Below are 22,274 nucleotides of genomic sequence, written 5' to 3'. Positions count from 1 at the left end.
ACCAGTTGTCCCTACACCACTTATTGATGAGGCTTTCCTTGCTCCATTTTGCATTTCTTGCCCCTTTATCAAAGATTAGTTGATTGTATATCTGGGGACATTCTCTGAATACTCAAGTCTATTCCATTGATATGAGGGTCTGTATTTATTTCAATACTCTCTTTACTACATTTGGGGACATTCTCTGAATACTCAAGTCTATTCCATTGATATGAGGGTCTGTATTTATTCCAATACTCTCTTTACTACATATTTTTTTACAATTTTCTTAAATCCAAGTTTTTCAAGATGTCTCCTAATGCATTTTTATAATTTCTTGTATTCTTGGGACTTAAAGAAAGGGTTAGAAGAGATTGTTCAATGCAAGCAGAGAAAACTCAATGACTAAATACCATTCCCTGCCTCTAAAAACTGTTCAACTAGGAAGAATAGCTCCTCTTTTAATTGTTTCATGTAGCTGAAAAAGATTTTATTTGAAAAGAGTGTTCACCAGCTGCCAAAAATATGTTTGAAAACACTATTTTCTACCAAGGACTCAGAGTACAAAATGCTTTCATTAATCATCATTTGTTTTCATTTTCTCAAAGTTCAACTTTGGTTCTTTTGTTTTGTTTTGTTTTTGGTGGGGGACTTCCAAGCAGTGTTCAGAGGGCCCTAGGGCCATTCCCAGTGAAAATCTGCTCAGTTATGCTGGTCTGAAGGTTCAAATCTTCAACTTGGTGGTGTACAGAGGCCAAAGAGATATATTCAATGACCCTGGATTTTTAAAATTCAGGATGATGCCAGAGAGTGAACAAAGTAGGGGCTTCCTGCATGCCAGGCATGCACTCTAACCTTTGAATCATCTTCCTGGCTCACAATTTTGGACTTTTTTTTTTTCATTTGTCTTGTTTTATTTGGGGATTATACCCAGCAGTGCTAAGGCACTATTCCTAGCTCTGTGCTCAGGAGTAACCATATTTACTGCCAAGGATTTGAACCAGAATTGGCTGTATGCAAAGCAAAGTCTATTTCCTCCTATACTATCTTTCCATATAAACAACTTTTGTTTTTGATGACAAGCTATTACTGAATCTTTCCAGGTTACAATATACATTGTTCTAAATACTTCATTATACAGAAATAAAGATGTGACATTTTGGAATGAGTTACTTACATTTTAGTAAGGGTTAAAAGAATCCACCAAGGGGCCAGAGCAGTGGCACAGCAGTAAGGCGTTTGCCTTGCACGAGTCTGATCTAGGACGGACCACCGTTCGATCCCCCAGCATCCCATGTGGTCCCCCTAGCCAGGAGCGATTTTTGGGCGCATAGCTAAGAGTAACCCCTAAGTATTACCGGGTGTGGTCCCAAAACAAAACAAAACAAACAAAAAAGAATCCACCCAACTTAGAACATGAAAATGGCGGGCCCGGAGAGATAGCACAGCGGCGTTTGCCTTGCAAGCAGCCGATCCAGGACCAAAGGTGGTTGGTTCGAATCCCAGTGTCCCATATGGTCCCCCGTGCCTGCCAGGAGCTATTTCTGAGCAGACAGCCAGGCGTAACCCCTGAGCACCTCCGGGTGTGGCCCCAAAACAAACAAACAAAAAAAAAAGAACATGAAAATGGGCATGACAATGCACAGTTCACAAAAATATAAACTTAGATTTATTGGGACCAGAGCAATAATACAGCAGGTAGTGCATTTGCCTTGCATACAAGTTCAATCTCACATACCCATATTGTTCACTGAACCTGCCAGGAGTGATCCCTGACTCAGCTCTGAACACCACAGGATATGACCTAAAAATAAAAGCACTTATTTATTACCTTAATGGTCACCTCTTTTTCTGCAAACTGGATAGTCACAAGAGCTTGGGAAATCTCGTTTTCAATCATCCTTTCCACTCTCACAATCTCTTTAGGAAGCATAGTACTTCTTGAATCTCTGAGTTCAAAACGCTGTAATAAGAAAATAATGCAATTTACTTTTCATTTTAGCAAAAAATATACTTAGATCAATTGTTAAAGGTGATATGGAAACAGTTTCTAACATTTGTAAAATTATAGGAAATGAAATTGCTTAATTCTTGGCCTACATTTCTTGATAAATAAAGGTTCGTTTCCTAAAAAGAGATCATTAGAATCTTAAAAACATACTAAACTACAATAATTATTTATTTTTTAAAAATCAATTGAATTTACTATGTTGCTCAGTTATGAAAATAGAACTTGCTGGACTACTTTCTGCTATTTGACTGACTAACCTTAGTACTTCTAATAAAAATTATTTCTAATCTCAAAAATAAAGCACAGAGATAACACAAATATATGAAAGCAAAAATACTAACTGAAAGTTGACTAAATCCTATGCTCTATTAATTGTGTTTAAAACTTATTTATTTTCTACTATTGAACAGGCATAAATACCTGTGCCCCAAATTCTATCAGAGTTTTATTCATTATTACTATGGTAAAAGTGCTAAACTTCTGGTCCAGAGCAAATAGTTCATCAGGGTAGGGCAGAAATCTGATTATACCATAGGATCCCTCAAGCTCAGGAATAATCCCTGAGCATAAAGCAACAAGGAAGGCCTGAGCACTAACAGGTGTGGGCCAAAACAAAACAAAACAAAACAAAAAAGAGTTATAAAAAACAAAGAATGAGAACAAGCAGTGCTGGCGGGAATGTGGGGAGAAAGGAATTCTTATTCACTGCTGGTGGGAATACCCTCTAGTCCGACCTTTATGGAAAGCAATGTGGGGATTCCTCCAAAAACTAGAAATTGAGCTTTCATTCAATCCAGCTATTCCACTTCTAGGAATATACCCTAGAAACACAAAATACAATACAAAATTCCCTTCCTCACACCTATATTCATTGCAGCTCTATTTACAATAGCCAGACTCTGGAAACAACCAAGATGCCCTTCAATAGATGAATGGCTAAAGAAACTGTGGTACATATACACAATGGAAATTATGCAGCCATCAGGACAGATGAAGTCATGAAATTTTCCTATACATGGATGCACATGGAATCTATTATGCTGAGTGAAATAAGTCAGAAGGAGAGAGATAGATGCAGAATAGTTTCACTCATCTATGGGTTTTAAGAAAAATAAAAGACATTTTTGCAATAATTCTCAGAAACAAAAGAGAGGAGGGCTGGAAGGTCCAGTTCACGACAAGAAGCTCACCACAAACAGTGATGAGTGCAGTTAGAAAAATAACTACATTGAGAACTATCCTAACAATGTGAATGAATGAGGGAAGCAGAAAGCCTGTCTAGAGTACAGGCGAGGGTGGGGTGGGGAGGAGGGAGATTTGGGACATTAGTGTGGGAATGTTGCACTGGTGAAGGGAGGTGTTCTTTACATGACCAAAATCCAACTACAATCATATTTGTAATCAAAGTGTTTACATAAAGATATTAATAAAAAATATCATTGTTTCTTCTTCTTTTAAGAGAATTATAGATTTAGAATCAAGGGACCTAAACCTTAACAATCTAAACTTAAATTGGCAAAGGGTAGTAGTATAGGATGCACTCTGAGTTCATTGGTGGTGGAAGATTGACACTGGTGGTAGGAATGGCCCTAACTGTATATCTGAAATTCAACTATGAAGGTCTCTGTAGATTACAGTTGTTAATAAAATAAAATTTGATAAAAATAAAAAAACAAAGAAAGTTAAGAGATAAAAAAGCAATAATAGATTTGGGGGAAGAAAATTATCTTCCAACTTCAATATTCTGAAGATAACAGCACAATTCAAGTATTTGTCTCAAAGTCATTAGATTAGTACTCAGAAAGCACTTTCTCTTGTCTCCAGATTTTAGTTGTTGTTGTTGTTGTTGTTGTTGTTGTTGTTGGGTCACACCTAGCCATGCTCAGGGGTTACCCCTGACTCTATGCTCAGAAATTGCTCCTGGCAGGCTTGAGGGACCATATGGGATGCTGGGATTCGAACCACAGTCCTTCTGCATGCAAGGCAAATGCCTTATCTCCATGCTATCTCTCCAACCCTGTCTCCAAATTTTAAAAGTTGTTTTCTACTACCATAAATGTATATTTTATCCAACTTATATATATAAATTCCCATAATATTACATAATTTGGTAGATAATGTTTCCATAATATAATTATTGACACTTTGTTCATGCAAAAAAAATAGATCATGCTACATTTTAAAGATTTTATAAAATGGAATATTCCTTAGAAGAAAAATTTTTTTCATTTTGGTGTTCAGGGTTTACTCCTGGCTCCCTCTTGATGCTATCAGGGGACCATAGAAAATGCCAACGATCAAACCTGGTTGGCTATGTACAAGGCAAGAACCCTACCCACTGTATTATTACTGTGGACCCTAGAAAATTAATCACAAAACAGAAACTCACTAAATTCTAAGAAAGTTACAATTTAAGCTTCAAATTAAGTTTATATGCACTACAGTATTATCAGTCTAACTTTTATATGCTAAAGTACTTGCATTACAGAAATGAACTCTAATTTCTTCAATCACTTGCTGTATTATCTTATTACAAGTAATTCATGCTAAAATATTTAGACTAAAAATAGATGATTGTAATACAATAGAATAGTAAAAAAAATCTCAAGTTTCAAAATGAATTAGCATTTACTGACCTAAGAAATTGAGAACTATTAATCAAACAGGAGACTGAAAAGTAAATAAATAATCATATAGGTACATGTTAGAGAACAGTAGAAAATTAAACTTTATTTACATATTACACTAATGATTTTCTCAAATAAAAATAAAAAACAATACTAATATTTTTTAACATTTTTTCTTCAGGATTACATTACTGGGGGGCTGGAGTGGTGGCTCGGAGCAGTAAGGCATCTGCCTTGCCAGCACTAGCCTAGGAAGAACCATGGTTTGATTCCCTTGCGTCCCATATGTCTCCCAAGCCAGGAGGGATTTCTGAGCGCATAGCCAGGAGGAACCCGAGTGTCACCATGTGTGGCTCAAAAACAAACAAACAAAACAATAAAAAGGATTACATTATTGGAACCATGAATTATAATTAAGACAAATGTGTATCAGACAAGTGCTGATCTACAAAGTCTTCATATTTATTCCCACAATTCCCAACACTGTCTCACTAAATTATTCAGCTTCTTACCTTTTTAGGCTGTTGAGCACTAAATAAGAAATTCTCTATACCTCTTTTCCTGGACATTGAACAAAAATGCAGCCCATAGTCCACTAGTCCTTTTTCCCAAAGTCCCTCAGCTACTGATATAAACCCATTACAACTCTTAGATGTCAATATACATCTACCTCATCAAACCATCTAATTGCCTTATCTGCCCACACAAAGCTTTAAGTAGTTCTATATTCCACTGATAATATTATGTCCTATTAGGAGAATATTAAAATGTAACTATTTGTTTGATTCCAAATATGGAGTTTACACAGAAATACATTCAGGAAACACTACATACAATCAATGTCAATAAAAGTTAAATGAATAAGCCAAAAATATTCTTCCTCTTCCTCAAAATAATCTATATTTTCCTACAGTCTCAGTAGAAATTATTTCTGCTTTTACAGTGAGAGAAAGCCTCTAAAAGTCACTTCTCCACTTTCTTTTGTGATAATGACATTATTCCATTCCTAGATAGAAAATATGTTCTTGGGCCAGAGGAACAGTACAGAGGATAATGTGTTTGCCTGGCACGTGGCCATCCTGAGTTCAATTGTTGGTGTCTCATATGGTCCCCCGAACCTGCCAGGAGAAAAACATGAGTGCAGAGCAAGAAGTAACCCCTGGGAGTCACTGGGTTGTTGCCCCCAAAACAAAAACAAAAAGTTCTTCCATCAATATAAATCGAGGCCAGTCTACAATCTAGATATGTGCTTTCTACCTATCCCAGGCCATAGTTCCACAAATCCTGTATTCGACAGACTTCATCCTTTCTAACATGTTGCCTCATTCCAAGAAACAAATAAAAAGTCATTTTTTGATTCAATATTGTCATTGGGTAACCCACTCTTTTTTAAGTAGAAGATAATGGCTATTTCAGTTTCTTTAATTCAGTATTTTATTCATGATTTTTTCCCACTACCATACTAGATTTGCTCTTGAAAAATCCACAATAACTTTCTAGTTGACAAATTAACTCTTTTTCCTTCTATTTTTCCTCCTCAATTCACTTTTCACTGCTTGACCAATAAATATCAGCTACTTCAGAAAGTCTTTCATTTTTTAAAAAGATCTCAGACATTGGGCCAGAGAGATAGAATAGGTAGAGCATTTGCCTTGCATGAGGAAGGACAGTGGTTCGAATCCCGCCATCCCATATGGTCCCCTGAGCCTGCCAGGAGCAATTTCTGAGTGTAGAGCCAGGAGTAACCCCTGAGCACTGCCGGGTATGACCCAAAAACAAACAAACAAACAAACAAACAAAAAACTCACATTTTCAGACTATAAACAAGAATACATCCAGTTTACAACTTCCAATTTTTTCTTTCAGGTCAAGCTGCTCTCTTTGAACTCTTGATTTATATATCCAATTGTCTCTTTAACAGTTCCTTGAATAACTAGGCACTTTAAACTAAACAAGTGTAATATTCAGGGTTTAATCTCACTCCTGTTTTCTTTATTTTTGTTTTTGTTTTTGGGTCACACCCGGCAGTGCTCAGCAGTTACTCCTGGCTCTGTGCTCAGAAATCACCCCTGGCAGGCATGGGGGACTATATGAGATGGCAGGATTCGAACCATCATCCTTCTGCATGCCAGGCAAACGCACTACCTCCATGCTATCTCTCCGGCCCCTCACTCCTGTTTTCTATCTCAAACTTCTTTATTCCAATATGTAGTTTAGAAAATTTAAAATCGTCCATGATAAGTGATCTCAACACTATGTCAATCCTTTAGCAGATAATATTGACTCTACCTTCAAAATATAACTCCAACTCAGTCTCTTCATTCTAAACTCGTGGCAAGTCAAAGTCATCATAATCTTTCAGATGCCTGTTACACCTGTTAATTGACACTTCCCTGCTCTCAACCTTCCCACTATAGTCCATTAACTATTCACCTAACATAGTAAATTTGCTAAAACGTTTGGTCCTCTGAGATTTTCCTCTGTGCAAAATCTTGTGATGACATTGTACTTCATTTAGATTGAAAGCAGACGTCCTTCCACTGACAAAATGTCATATATGGTCTGAATTTCCTTACTTTCTCACCACATGACCCCCTCTAAAGTCCTTGACTCACTTTGCCTTCTGCTATTTCCTAGTTATTACATGTGTGTTTCTTCTTTTTTAAATAAATTTTTATTGTGACCAAAGTGCATTACAAATCTTTCACAGAATTATTTATGGTACATAGTGACAATGAATGAGGGGCATTCCCACCACCAGTGTTGTCCTCCCTCTGTTTCTACTTCAATACTCACACAAAGGTATTCCTTTTACCTTGAACTTTTCCTCCATAGAACTCTTTCTCCTCCTTCAGGTCCTGCCTATTATATACCCTTCTTAGTTATAGCATATATTCCTCAATTTGACATACTGTTCACTGATATATGTATTTGACTGATCAGCTCTTGTACTGAACTAAAAAAATAATTGTGATGATTAGATATATTTACTGCAGTTCAAATTCTGTGTTTGCTAGTTTATATAAATGATTAAATGATAGTCAATGGAATAAATCATGTTTTTGAGTGAATATTCTGTCTTTAGTATATGGAGTATCTTTGCATCATTTAAAATTTGCTATTCCATTCTCTTAAATGTTTTATAAGAATAATCTTTGGGAACAGAGAGATAGTACAGTGTGTAGGGGGGCAGTCTTGCCTAACAGTCAGTCAAACCAGGTTTGATCTCTGGCACCCAGAGTCACCCAAGCCCTTACAGAATTGATTCCTATGCACAGAGCCAGGACTAAGCCCTTAGTCCAGAATGGTGTGGCTCCCCAAAAGAAAATTCTTTTTATAGAAGTGAGAAGGAAAGTAGAGTATAATAAATATGTAGTTGGATAGTTATGGCACATAATTAGTGTTAAATGGTATTGGGTAAAAAAAGGTATATTCACATATAGGAGTGTAAAACCATACTCATAAAATTATACAGTATTAAGAATAAATCATAAATCAACAAAATTTTGAGAGGAAAAGAATACTTCCAGTTGTGATTCTAACTCTCTAGCTGTTTTAGTTCTGTTTTAGTTCTTCCTTTGCCTAATTTGAACATTCTTTGTCCACTGGCTAATCTTTAAATGCTGGTACTTCCAAAATTCAGTCTTCAGCCACTAATTTTTCTACTACATATCATCATCATCAACTTGAGGTATTTTTAACCACCATTTACTCAACAAACATTAATGACCCCCCATTCATTTATCTTAAAATCAAAATAATTTGTTAGAAAAACTAACTTGGGAATCCAAATTAAGAAGAAAAAAAGTAGCACTGTAATTAAATTTCTTATTCCTCACACAAATGGTTCCACTTTCTCATGTTTGTTCATGACATCTCTGTCTACTCATTTGCGCAAGCTAATATCTGTTTTTCTAATTTTTTCTGATTGCCACTTGGTCCTATATTTTATTACTGTTAGTAAGTGTATCATGCCATCAATTAAAGCCTTTATCATATCTATTCAATATTGACTCTGATCCATTGATCTCATTCAAGTCCATTACCTCATTAGACTATACAACTATAAAATTATTTAAAGTTATTATTATCATATCCAATGTTGCAACAAGACTGTAAGTTCCTCAAGAGCATCTCCAGGCTTCTATATGAATACTATTTGTCAAATAATGAGCAATTAATACTTGTTAAACTGAAAATATAAAATGCAAGATCCTTCCAAGTTTCTCAGAAAATTATAGTTGATATTTTATTTTCAGTGCATAGTGGCGGTATGTCCTTTCTAAATACCCAATGAAGTTTTGCTAATTTAACTCTTATGTTGAAATCCTTTCTAAGAACTCAGAGCCAAAATAGAGCACTAGAAGCCTGAAAAAATTTATTACTACACAATAACAGAAGCATACCATTCACAATTATAATAGATTCCTAATGGAAGTATTCCTTTAAAACACCTCTAAATGCTGAAAGAGATTTTATAACAACAGAAACATGCTTTTTTTAGAGCATGAAAATCATGACGAGTACCATCTGGAAAATGAAAGACATTCCAGGCGCTTTTATAGTTTATTTAGAAAAAAGAAAGGTGGTGTTCTAAATTGTAGCCAATTAAATTTTTATTGAGTAATACTTTTTCCTTAAGAAACAATCTGAGTAGGTCCAGGAGGATAGCTGGGGTACATGCTTTGCAAGTGCAAGTTTCCAATTTTGATCCCTGGAACCAAAAACACCCACAACCCACACCAGTCCTCTGCTCAGCACTGCTGGGTGTAGCCATGAAGGGCCAGAAGCACCAACTGATGTGGTCCTGGTTGCTTACAGTCCACTGGGCCCACGCAGCATCACATTACAAGACCAAAAAAACCATCTAGTTTGCAGAGCTGACTAAGTTTCACTGGGAAGTGGCCCAGAACTTGAACACTTCCTGGGAGCCACTGCGTGGGACTCAAATAAAAACTACAAAAAGCAAATAAAATAATTTAAAAAGCAGATTGATTAAATTATTACTAAAATGCAAATGAAGATCTAAGTCAAGAGCAATTACCAATCAATTTCTATGACAATCTGAGTTAGAAAATAAGATGGAAAAGTTATATCTATATGTATGTTTTGATATAATATTTTAATTCTATTTTTAATTCAATATTTCCTTAACTTTCACTTTCTCAAATTTTTTGAGAAAATATGTCTTCGTTCTTCTGTGACCATAGTTTAAGAAAATATGTTAGAAATGTGAAATGGGCCAGAATCACAAACTGTCCTCAAATAAAGACTGATATATGCCAATAAGCTTTTGATTTTTAAAATATATTTTAATAAGTTATTTAATACTATAATTCTGTATATATCATGGCTTAATGATTTTACCCAAACAATTCTTTAGTAGGTCCAGACAAATAAATTTAAGCTCCCTATTTAATTGTCCACTGAGGAATTAGAAAAAGGTATACTGTTCCTTAACTATCTTTTCACCCCATTAAGTAAAGGAAAGACAACCCACATTTTCTTCTCTTATATAAAGCCATGACTTTTCTCCATATTTAAAACTCCATAGTCAACATTGAAATAATATCTATTTGTAAAGTGAACCAACCCATTTTCTATGTTTTTCTTCATTGTGAAGGTCAAAATGAAGCAACACTACCTACTTTCTTTAGAAGTCAACTTTTTTTTTTTTTTTTTAAGTTTTTGGGTCACACCCGGCTCATGCTCAGGGGTTACTCCTGGCTATCTGCTCAGAAATAGCTCCTGGCAGGCACGGGGGACCATATGGGACATCGGGATTTGAACCAACCACCTTAGGGCCTGGATCGGCTGCTTGCAAGGCAAACACCGCTGAGCTATCTCTCCGGGCCCTAGAAGTCAACTTTTAAAGATATTCTATACTTGGAAAATTTATAAAACTAGCTCAAAAATTAGAAACCAGAAACATCAAGTTAATTCTTTGTAAAAATAAAAACTTTTGTTCATAAACATAAATGACCTTTTCTGTTCATATATAACTTTTCTCAATACTAAAAATCTTTGCTGATGTATCAAAGGAATTCTACATTGCTTGTTTGCTTGTGTGTGTGTCCTGCTTGCGCGCGCGCGCGTGCGTGGCGTGCGTGCGTGCGTGCGTGAGTGAGTGCGTGCGTGTGTGTGTGTGTGTGTGTGTGTGTGTGTGTCTGTCTGTCTGTCTGTCTGTCTGTCTGTCTGTCTGTCCTGGGCCTATAACCAGCTCTCTGTGCAGGGGTAGCTCCACAATGCTCAAGGGACCTTGCAGTGTCAGGCATTAAATCAGAGACATATTTTTGCAAAGCAATCACTTAGACAACTGTGCTATCTCTCTGGACACACATAACATCATATTACTAGAACTTCCTGTGGCATTTTCTCCTCTTGGCAAAGTACCTTGTTCTTAGGGCACCAAGTTTAGTGCTGATGAATGCTGATAAGTTTATCTGGAATCACAGTCTTTTTTCATGAACACAAGGTGTCCGATTTCAATAACCAATGACAACTTAGCTCAGATAGTGATTAAATCAAAGATAATAGTCCAGTTTTCACTTTCAGCTTTCTGACTTGAACAGTCAGAATCAAGTGTCCTGATTCCTTGAATCTGTGATTTAATAAAACCATTCCCAAATAATTTTTCATTATCCCTTTCATATGCTTCCATCTATTCCTATCCCTCTATTCTCTTTCTATTCTCCTTCATTTTCTCTCATAAACACTCTAATCACCCAGACTTCTACCTATTTCAGTCGACAGTCTTACTGCTAACCTTTGCCTATTTATTGTTGTTCTTTCTGCCCTGTTTTTTTGTGCCTTGTTTGTTTGTTTGTTTTTGTTTTTGGGCCATACCCAGTGACACACAGGGGTTACTCCTGGCTATGTGCTCAGAAATTGCTCCTGACCATATGGGACGCTGGGAATCGAACCCAGGTCAGTCCTGGATCAACCGCATGCAAGGCTAATGCCCTACAGTTGCGCTATTTTCCTTATATACCACAGATGAATGAAATATATTCCCTTATTTTCTGGCATAATAAAATAGCCTCAGACTCTTCTTGTGCATTTTACTGCATAATTATTGAAGATTTTATGCCTATTTAATTTGCTAGAACATGAGGTGTGACTATCATGTGAACCTTAAAAAGAAAACTGCCAGTATTACTTAAAAACAAGATCCGGAGAGATAGCATGAAGGTAGGGTGTTTGCCTTGCATGCAGAAGCACGGTGGTTCAAATCCCGACATCACATATGGTCCCCCGAGCCTGCCAGGAGCGATTTCTGAGCCTGGAGCCAGGAGTAACTCCAGAGCGCTGCCGGATATGATACAAAAAAAAAAAAAGGTGCCTGTGGGGCTGAAGTGATAGTACAGTCTTGCAAAAGACTGACCCGAATTTGATCCCAGGAATCCAATATGGTTCCCCAACACCACCTTAAATGATCTCTGAACACAGAACCAGGAGTATCCCCTAAGTACTGCCAGATGTACACACCTCAAAAGCAAAACAAAGCAAAACAGGTGCTAGAGCTAGAGTAATAGAACATCAGGTAAGGTGGCTGCCTTGTACACAATCAACCAGGTTTGATCTCCCAGAAATCCATTGGTACCCCAAATCTAGCCAGGACTGATGCTTAAGTGCAGTCAAAGAGTAATATCTGAGAATCACCAAATGTGGCCAAAAATCAAAACAATAAGAAAAAATACTACTGGGGCCCAGTGAGATAGCACAGCGGCATTTGCCTTGCAAGCAGCCGATCCAGGACCAAAGTTGGTTGGTTCAAATCCCGGTGTCCCATATGGTCCCCTATGCCTGCCAGGAGCTATTTCTGAGTAGACAGCCAGGAGTAACCCCTGAGCACCGCCGGGTGTGACCCAAAAACCGAAAAAAGAAAGAAGAAAAAATACTATGTGGTATGGAGGATTATGCAATGAAACTCATTGTAACTGATCTCTCCAAATCTACTACCTCTGCACTTATTTCTTCATTGCATCATTGCCATGTCAATGCCTCCACAAATAAAAAGGAGAAGGAAGGGAAGACATGGAAAAAAATAAGAGAAGGAAGAGAAGATGGGAAAGAAAGAGATGAGAAATAAGGAAAAGACAGCAAGAGATGAGGGAAATGGGAAAGAAAGTAGATACTTACTTTTAAAACATCTTCCACAGCCATTTTCCCTTCATGTCCTAGTAAAATTGTGTATGGGTAAAGCCACTGAATTGTATGCTCAGTTGACATCATAGGAAAAGAATCCTATATAAGAACAAAAATACAATGAACAACATCCAAAATAATCACTGACATACCTGAAATGTACATGACATTGTAATTGCCTTATAAATAATCTATAGTTTTCTCATACTTTTCTAGAAATTGACAAGTATAGACAATAGCAAGTCCTCTTCTCTAAGTTTTATTGATTATTTCACCCATTCCCATCTTTCAACTGCCATATGAACTAAAAGGTAAAAGTCCTTTACCTCTAGAGTTGAATTCTAGATTGCCTTTAGATATGATCACATTAAAATCCCAACTCCTACTCAATATGACTATATGTCTGAAAACACATCTCATCCCAAAGTACCTTCCCCTAATCTGTTTCATCCACTAGTCATTTTGCTTCACAATTATAAGCTAAGTTGGAAACATGTTCATTTATCTCCAAATTAAATTTATTTCTCAATCATTTGCCTTACTTTGAAAACTTGCTTTAATGGTGCTTCTGCAAATAGTGGTGCCCTCAGCACCCCATGTTCATCGTAGCACTATTTACAATACCTAGAATCTGGAAGCAACTCAGATGCTTGACAACAGATGAGGGGCTAAAGAAACTGGAATACTATGCAGCCATTAGGAAAAATGAAGTAAGGAAATTAGCTTATACATGGATGGACATGGAGATTATTATGCTGAATTAAATGAGTCAGAGGGAGATAGATAAAGAATAATCTCACTCATCTGTGGGATATAAAGTAAATAAAAAACAATGCTGTGATGATACCCAGAGACAACAGAGATGAAGATTAGGAGGTCCAGTTCATGGTGGGAAGCTTGCCACAAAGTGGAGAGGTGAGGAGCACAGTTAAGAGTAGAGATGTGGGGCTGGAGAGATAGCATGGAGGTAAGGCGTTTGCCTTTCATGCAAGAGGTCATCGGTTCGAATCCCAGCGTCCCATATGGTCCCCCGTGCCTGCCAGGAGCAATTTCTGAGCATGGAGCCAGGAGTAACCCCTGAGCACTGCCGGGAGTGACCCAAAAACCACAAAAAAAAAAAAAAAAAAAAAAGAGTAGAGATGTGTCTACTATGAAAATGACATGCCTGACACCCCTTAATTAACAGTAGTGCAAACAACATTATTATAAAAGGAAAAAGAGAGAGACTGAGATGGAAAGAGAAAGAAAGAAAGAAAGAGAGAGAGACTATATGTGATATGAAGTAAAATCCCTGCAGTAAAAGCAAGTAGCAACGGTGGGTGGGAGGGAAACTGCTGACATTGGTGGTGAGAAATGTGCACTGGTTAAGGTTTTGTATATTGTATGTCTGTAACTCAATCATGAACAACTTTATCTGTGGGAGATAAAACTGTAGTTTAGGGCCGGGAAGGTGGTGCTAGAGGTAAGGTGTCTGCCTTGCAAGCGCTAGCGTAGGACGGACCGCGGTTCGATCCCCCGGCATCCCATATGGTCCTCCCAAGCCAGGGGCGATTTCTGAGCTCATAGCCAGGAGTAACCCCTGAGCGTCAAATGGGTGTGGCCCAAAAACCAAAAAAAAAAAAAAAACAAAAAACAAAAAACTGTAATTTAAACTTTATAACCATGATGTTTAAATTAAAAAAAATTTTAGGGACCAGAGTGGTGGTGCAAGTGGTGGGGCATTTGCCTTGCACGTGCTAACGTAGGATGGACCGAGGTTCAATCCCCCAAGTTCCATATGGTCCCCCAAGCCAGGAGTTATTTCTGAGCGCATAGCCAGGAGTAATAACCCCTGAGCGCCACAGGGTGTGGACTAAAAAGCAAAAAAAAGAAACAAACTTTTTAATTAGGAAAAGAAACAAAATTCTTTAACAATTAAATTTCAAATGAACAATTATATGTAAACAAATACTATTAAAATGCTGAAGGGTGGGCCCAGAGAGATAACACAGCGGTGTTTGCCTTGCAAGCAGCCGATCCAGGCCCTAAGGTGGTTGGTTCAAATCCCGGTGTCCCATATGGTCCCCCGTGCCTGTCAGGAGCTATTTCTGAGCAGACAGCCAGGAGTAACCCCTGAGCACCGCCGGGTGTGGCCCAAAAAATAACAACAAAAAAAAATGCTGAAGGGTATAATAATGGTGCAAATAATGGTCATAGAAAACACTGTCCAGACCCTTCTATGTTTTATACTTAAGTATTTAATAATATTGATGGTAACTTTCTTTTATGGTGTGGGGAAAAAGGACTACAATATATTAAAAATGGTAAAAATGGTTGAAGAGATTATGGGTGTTCATTTTACTATTTTTGAAATTGTCAAAATTTGAAAATTGTCAAAATGGAAATCTCAGCAAAAACAAAAAACAAACAAAAAAGAAACTAAAGAAAAAGAAGTGCTATTCTCTTTCCTTGATGCTCAAAGAGGTACTATTCTCTGATAAAAATCTGACCACCACATATCATACCACCTACTTTCTCAAGTCTGATGGGCCACTTTTCCTACCTCTTAAAATCCAAACACTGTCACTCACCATGTAAAGCACTTCTCAAGAAACTCCTAAAGTTTCTTCAGCACCCACACTTGCTGTAGTGGTACTACTCACAATTCTTTGCATACAGTAGGCCTGTGTCCCATACATGCTAATTCCTCTCCTTGTACAGCCATACTATCCTCCAGACACTAGTGTCGTGGTCATTGTGAAACTGTGGTCCACCACAAAACCCCCTTGGATCTGTTCTATTTTTTTCTCCACTTTAAATAGCTTGTTGCTTTGGATCTTTTGAAGACAGCTGCCTTTCAGTTCTTAGAACCAGCTTTGCTCAAAGGCTAGGACAGCATCTCGTGTCTGGAGATTTGGGGGCCCTAGGATGATCATCACTGATGACCAATATTGTTAGAGAGTGAAAGCCCAGTTCCCCCGCCCAGGCTGGAGCAAGTCTTAGGCACAACTTACACTGAAGCATTCCTCTGTGTAATCAAACTCAGGCCAATTTCCCACAGCAAAAATGATACCTGAGTTGCAGCTCACCCTCCCTTCTTCACAAGGTAGAAAATGCTTTAAGGGTTCAATTTGTAATGCAGCACAGTAACTACCATCTGTACATAGCAAACTAATCTCATACTTTGTAATGTTTGTAAGAGAAATCACAAGGCAAATTATTAATCTCCAATATAATTTTTAAACTTTCTTTGCCATATTTGGGTAAACTAGCCAATACTAGCCACTAGTTTATTTTATACATACCAAGATTTGAACTGCAGCTGGTAAACTATCTAAAGGGAAATCTGGAAGTCCAAGAGTAGAAGATTCTTGGGAACAGAGAGTGGTGGCAAAGGACAAAAGCTGAGAAACTCTGGGGGAAAAATATAAGTAATATTACATTTTATTCTAATAGTTTTAATATAAAATATGTAACTGCTAAATACTGACTAGCTGGGCCAACATAATTTAGTCTTTAAAAATAATATCTACTCTTAATTTTTTTTTGGTTTTCAATTTTCGGGCCACACCTGATGACACTTGGGTTACTCCTAGCTCTGCACTCAGAAATCACTCCTGGTAGGTTCAGGGAATCAGGTGAGATGCCAAGAATTGAACCCGAGTCAGCCACATTCAAGGCCGATGCCCTACTCACTGTACTATCATTCCAGCTCCAACTATCTTTGATTCTTAAGGAACAATAGCTTCTTAGTACTATATTCCTATTTTGGGGGGCTGGGACACATACCTGGCAATGCTTAAGGGTTGTTCCTAGCTCTGTGTTCAGGAATCACTCCTGTCAGTTCTCAGGGAACCATATGGGATGTCAGGTGTGAGTCAGGTTTTGAACTGAGTCAGTCTCATGCCCACTCTACTACTTCTCAGGCCTACTATACTCCACTTAAAACCCAGAAGATAATTAAATATGCAAATATATTCCTAAATCTATTACAATTTTACAATATTTGTAATAAGCTGGCAAGTATCTACTGGACCAATAATACCTCCTCCCATTTCTCAATCTATAACTAAACTCTCAAAGCCATCAAGAGCTTTTAATAGTCCTCCAAGTGAGGTATGGCAATCTATATCCCATGCTTTTTTCTAAACCCTTAGAATTCCCCAATTCTACTCTGTCTGCAAAAGCCTATACATTCTTTAGGACTATCCTAATGACAATGTCTCTATGACAATCTTAAAAAATTTCAACCACAGTGAACCTAAGACTCTGAAAGTATAGTACTTCCTAGTCTGTGAAACGAAAGTGTTCAAATATCCTAAAACTCTACTGATGAAATTTTAAGTTTCTTGTTGTGAAACTCATGTCTTACTAATTTAAACATTAGCACTTAACACAGCTACTGAGGGATTATGAAATGAAACACTCCATCAGCAAATGAACAGGCAAAACAAATTCAATGTTAAATGACCAAATATTTATATAAAATATATGTAGTCCTGAAATACTTACTTCTCATCAGAAACATTGGGTCCCACTGAATACAATAGTTTAAGTTGGTCCTAAAATAATATATAAAATCAATTAATAAGGAAATACACAATGTAAATATTCATAAAGATACAATTCAACTTTTAAGCAAATATCATGCAAAATAATATTATTTTTTGGAGCTTGAATGATATTTAAAAAGGTAGGATGCTTGCCTTGCATGCAGCCAAGTCAAGTTTTATCCCTGAAACCCTTATGGTCCCCCTGAGCACTGTCAGGAGTGATCCCTAAGCTCTGAGTACCACTTGGTATGGCCCCAAAACCAAAAAATAAAATAAATCATTTCTTGATACCTACGTTTTTCTGAAAGTTAAACTTTTTTTTCTCAAATCTATCAGACAATAATGTTATGGCAGATTTACATTCTAGTTTCCAAATATTTCCTTTATTCTAGATTCTTTTCCCTTTCTATTTGCTACTGAGGCATAACTACAAACATAGTGAAAATTTTAAAAGAATTATACTTTTTATAAATATAAAAATAAATCATTTAAAAAATAAATCATTCCTGGGGCCAGAGAGATAGTACAGTGGGTCAGGTGCTTGTTTTTCATGCAGCAGACCTGGGTTTGATCCCTGGCACTACATATGATCCCTTCAAGTCCTTCCAGGACTGATCCCTGAGCATAGATTCCTGAGCACTGGCTGATGTAGTCCCAAAACAAGACAAAAAAATCATTCTTATTTATACTTACTCTGAATGGTAGATAATAAATATCTCTGGCTTGAAATCTGGAACGGAGAGGGGGATCTAATGGATTTCCAGTATACTTAGGCACTGGCAATCCCAAAGCGATCACTCGAAAATTTTCACTAACTCGAACAATCTTCCAAGCATCCAACTCTTTTTTTGTATGATCCTAAAAGAGTAAAAAATAAAAACTACAGCATAAGTGATATAGATTATAAGTACAAGAACTATCAAACTGAGAAATTTAGACCATGGCACCTGAGTAAACTGTATTTGAGAACATTCTTGTAGGCTAAGTAACACTAAAGAAAGCAATGAGAGTTCAAGGAGGCACTAGAAAGGCTCATACTCTGAACCTGTCTGATGTTTAGAGGAGCAGGGAATATATCAAGTCACAAAGAAATCTGTCAGATCTCCAAGGCCTAGTGCATAACACAGAGGACTAGGCAGGAACATAAGGAAACCCTATTAGTACAGACCAAAGAAGCAAAATAAAACCATCTCAGAGGAACAGACAGGCACAGAGCAGAAAGTACCTGTTTATCTTAAATAGGTTACTGCATTATGAGTATATGTCTAACAAAGAATACATTAGTAGTAATAAATATTCTATAAACTTACCACATGGGCAAAATTTTCATGAATTTTTCTTACATATCTTTCACCAAATGCATGCCTTAATTCCTCTTTTTTGGAAGTGGGCCTCCCAAGAGGTGTTCTGGGGTCTAGTGATTCTTAGTCTGTCTTTTATGCTTGAGTTCTGCAGTTTTAGAAACCACCAGAGCAAATGGTAGTGCTTAAGGGAAAATATCCAGAGACAATAGAGATGAGGGCTGAAAAGACTGGCCCATGATATGACGTTCACCACAAAGAATGGTGAGTACAGTTAGAAAAATAACTACACTAACAATTATCATGACAATGGTAATGAATGAGAGAAATTGAATACCTGTCTCAAATACAGGCAGGGGATGGGGGAGGAGGGAATGTTGCACTGGTGAAGGGGGATGTTCCTTTTATGACTGAAACCCAACTACAAACATATTTGTAATTATGATGCTTAAATAAAGATATTATTAGAAAAAAAATTAAGTATTTTTTTTCACCAAAGAAAAGGGCCTCCAGGGTTATACCAAGCAATGTTCAGGGTTTGCAGGGCTATATGCAGGTGCTTCAGGGTTGTATTGAGGACAGAAACATATAAACATATATACATATGCAAACATATAAACATATGCAAAGCATTTGCTCTAATCCCTATGCTATCTCCCTGATCCTTCGAATCATTTTTAGACATCCCTAGCTGATTTATGTCTGATTCTCCCAATTTCAACATCCACTGCACACCAACCACTTGGACCAGGAACCAGGAACACTGTCTCCTAACACGCTAGGCTGTGCCCAATATGATTCCACTTGCTTGGCTCACACTTTTATCTTACCCAGCTTCAATACAAGTATTTCCCAAGCTCAGCTCATATCTCCATGAAAACGGGCCCTTTCTTAATACCCCTCCCTTCATCAGAACCTTTTTTATTTTTTTGTTTTGGGTCCACAATCAGCAGTGCTTAAGACTTACCCCTGGCTCTGAGCTCAGGGACCACTCCTAGTGAACTTGGGAGATGAGATGAGGTGCTGGGGATTACACCTAGGTCAGATGCATGCAAGGCAAGTGCCTTACCTACTGTACTATGTCTCTCTGGTCTCATCAGAACTATTTTTGTACTCTCCTCTGTATCCCTGTCTACCATCACATTTGTGTACTAGGTTGTATGAGAGTCTCATTTGGCACGCAAGTTCTTGAGAAATCTTAATACCATTAAAACATCATAGCATGTTGACTTGATTGTGTTTAATAACAGCAATATAATTAACTATTTTAAGATAACTAAAATGTGAGTACTTCAGTGATCCCTTGAGCAGAATTAGGAAGTCTTGCAAAACAAAGTAAAATAGGAGGCCAGAGAGATAACATGAAGGTAGGGCATTTACCTTGCATGCAGAAGGACGGTGGATTAAATCCTAGCATCCCGTATGGTCCCCAACCCTGCCAGGAGCAATTCCTGAGTGTAGAGCCAGGAGTACCCCCTGAGCGCTGCTGGGTGTGACCCAAAAACCAAATAAAGCATAAAACAAAACACACACACACACACACACACACACACACACGTAAAATAATAGTAAAGATTCCTTACAGAAGAAAGTAAAGATTCCATATTCTAGTAAGTACTCTAAAGAGCAAATAATACATTATAAGTAGAAAATTATTTAAAGAGAAAATATCCTAAATAATATCTATCTACTTATAACAACAATTATTCTTATACTTACATATATTTAAGAGGTATAAAAAGCATACCACTAAAGCATGGACAAGCAAACCAGTTACCTCAATTAAAATATTATTCCTTTGCTTATGCTTATTAGTTATAAACATATATTATACTTAAATATTTTATATAAACTATTTTATACATAAATGTGGTTTAAATATTTTAATATATAGGTAAGCACTATATCCAAAGACCACAACCAATACAGGCTCCAAATATCACATCATAACAGTAAAATGAAGGAAAGTGACTTCTACTTAATTCAATAAAGCCAAATAAATAAATAATTTTTATGCATTCATTAAACAAGCATTTATCTTCTTCAGTCATGTTAGAATAAAGCAATCTAGTGATAGATCCAGAAGAAAACTACTACATTCCACAATGACATCATCTAAAATCTCACATAAGCAATTTAAAAAAATAAAAACAAGTATGCTAAAGTTTGCAAAAATCTTACCAAGAATGTAAAGCAAAAGGCAGAAAAAAAAAAAAAAAAAAAAGGAAAAAAGAAAGAAATGCTTGTGGTTCTCCCAGACATGGAGCACTAGCTCAATCAGACCCTCTGCTGCCCGCATCTATTATTTAGTTCAGCCTCCTGTTTTCTGAGGTTGAACTAGCACCCTGGGAGCAGTATCAAGAATTATAAACCACAGATTCTGCTCTTGAGCAATCTGTAACCACCATGGAGTAGTCCAATGCATCTATCTCTACTCAGTAGATGTGAGATGTCTGTTCTGAATGCAGAGGCACAGCAATCAGTCACTGTAGGCTGAGTTGGCCAGAAAGCTCCAGTGTGATACATCTAGGGTTAAATGAACCAGGGCTCTCTGCTAATAATTATGACACTATACTTCTTTGAATATTTTGAAAGCCCACAGCTTTCCTCATTGCTGTGCTCTTTATACTCACTGTGTCATAGTACTTTAAGATTTTATTGGTTATTCATTCATATATTCATTAGTGACCAATTATCCTAAGCCAGGCATTGTTTAATAAGGTTGAGATAACAATAATAAAACATTCTGGCCCAGTGGACATTCTAATCTAATAGAGAAGGTAGGTAGTAAACACCCAAGTAAATTAATTGATTTTAGAGGATGTTAGAAGATCACTGAGGTAAGGAAGTACGAAGGCACAGAATCAACTGAAATTTCAAACAGAAGTATGAAGATAGGCTTCATTGACAATAATGACATTTGAGCAAAGATTGGAAAAGCTATCTGAAACAGGTGTCTCAGAAAAAAAGCCACTCAAGAAGAGCTGAGTGCCTCTAAGGTAGGAAATAACTGTGCAGCATGAGTGAGGTATAGTAAAAAGAACACAAGCAGCTGGAGTGGAACAGAAAGGAAGATAGGCCAGAAGGCCAATAGGCAGTATGGGCCCAGATTATTTTTATTTGTTCATTCTATTTTGGGTCAAACCTGATTGATGCTCAGGGCTTACTCCTAGTTACTCAGAGGTCACCCTGATGAGCTTGGGAAATTCGAATACCGAGAATTGAACCTGGTGGGCTACCATGCAAGGCAAGCATCCTGCCCACTATATTATCTCTCCAGCCCCAAGAACCCAGATTATTATACTGACACCATAATCTATTATAATGACTCAATTTTCATTCTGAATAGGAAAGCAAGCTGCCAAGGGTTTAGAACATAGCAATGTTTGGAGCTGAATTTAGAGCTGCCCTGTCACACATTTCATTGCAAGTAATCACTGACTTCTACAGAAGAGCAGAGAATAAAGTCAGAGGATCTTAACAACTCAGATATAATATGCTGGTAATTGAGACCATCAGGGATATTTTATCTATTGTTTTGATTTTTCAGGCCATACCCAGCAGTGCCCTGCTCTGGACTATTCTCAGCACTGTGCTTGGGGGTGTTTCTGAGGTACTGAGGTACCACAAGGTTCAGTACACAGAATCCAGGCCTAATGCTTATGAAGCATATGCC

General features: G+C 37.2%; 1 protein-coding gene across 1 annotated transcript in view; it reads right to left on the bottom strand.

Annotated features, from left to right (window-relative positions):
* Nucleotides 1-22,274, bottom strand: part of VWA8 (von Willebrand factor A domain containing 8) — a 381,934-nt gene that overhangs the window by 317,838 nt on the left and 41,822 nt on the right. The window contains exons 6-10 of the mRNA XM_049778742.1: nt 17,991-18,155; nt 17,257-17,306; nt 16,050-16,158; nt 12,760-12,864; nt 1,811-1,942 (exon numbers count right to left, since the gene is read on the bottom strand). Of these exons, the coding sequence (XP_049634699.1) occupies nt 1,811-1,942; nt 12,760-12,864; nt 16,050-16,158; nt 17,257-17,306; nt 17,991-18,155 (561 nt within the window). The remainder of the gene's footprint in view (nt 1-1,810; nt 1,943-12,759; nt 12,865-16,049; nt 16,159-17,256; nt 17,307-17,990; nt 18,156-22,274) is intronic.

This window comes from Suncus etruscus, chromosome 8 (genome assembly GCF_024139225.1).
Source record: "Suncus etruscus isolate mSunEtr1 chromosome 8, mSunEtr1.pri.cur, whole genome shotgun sequence".
Taxonomy (NCBI): Eukaryota; Metazoa; Chordata; class Mammalia; order Eulipotyphla; family Soricidae; genus Suncus; species Suncus etruscus.
Note: the sequence above shows the minus strand (reverse complement) of the source record. Positions and strands in the feature narration are given on the sequence as shown.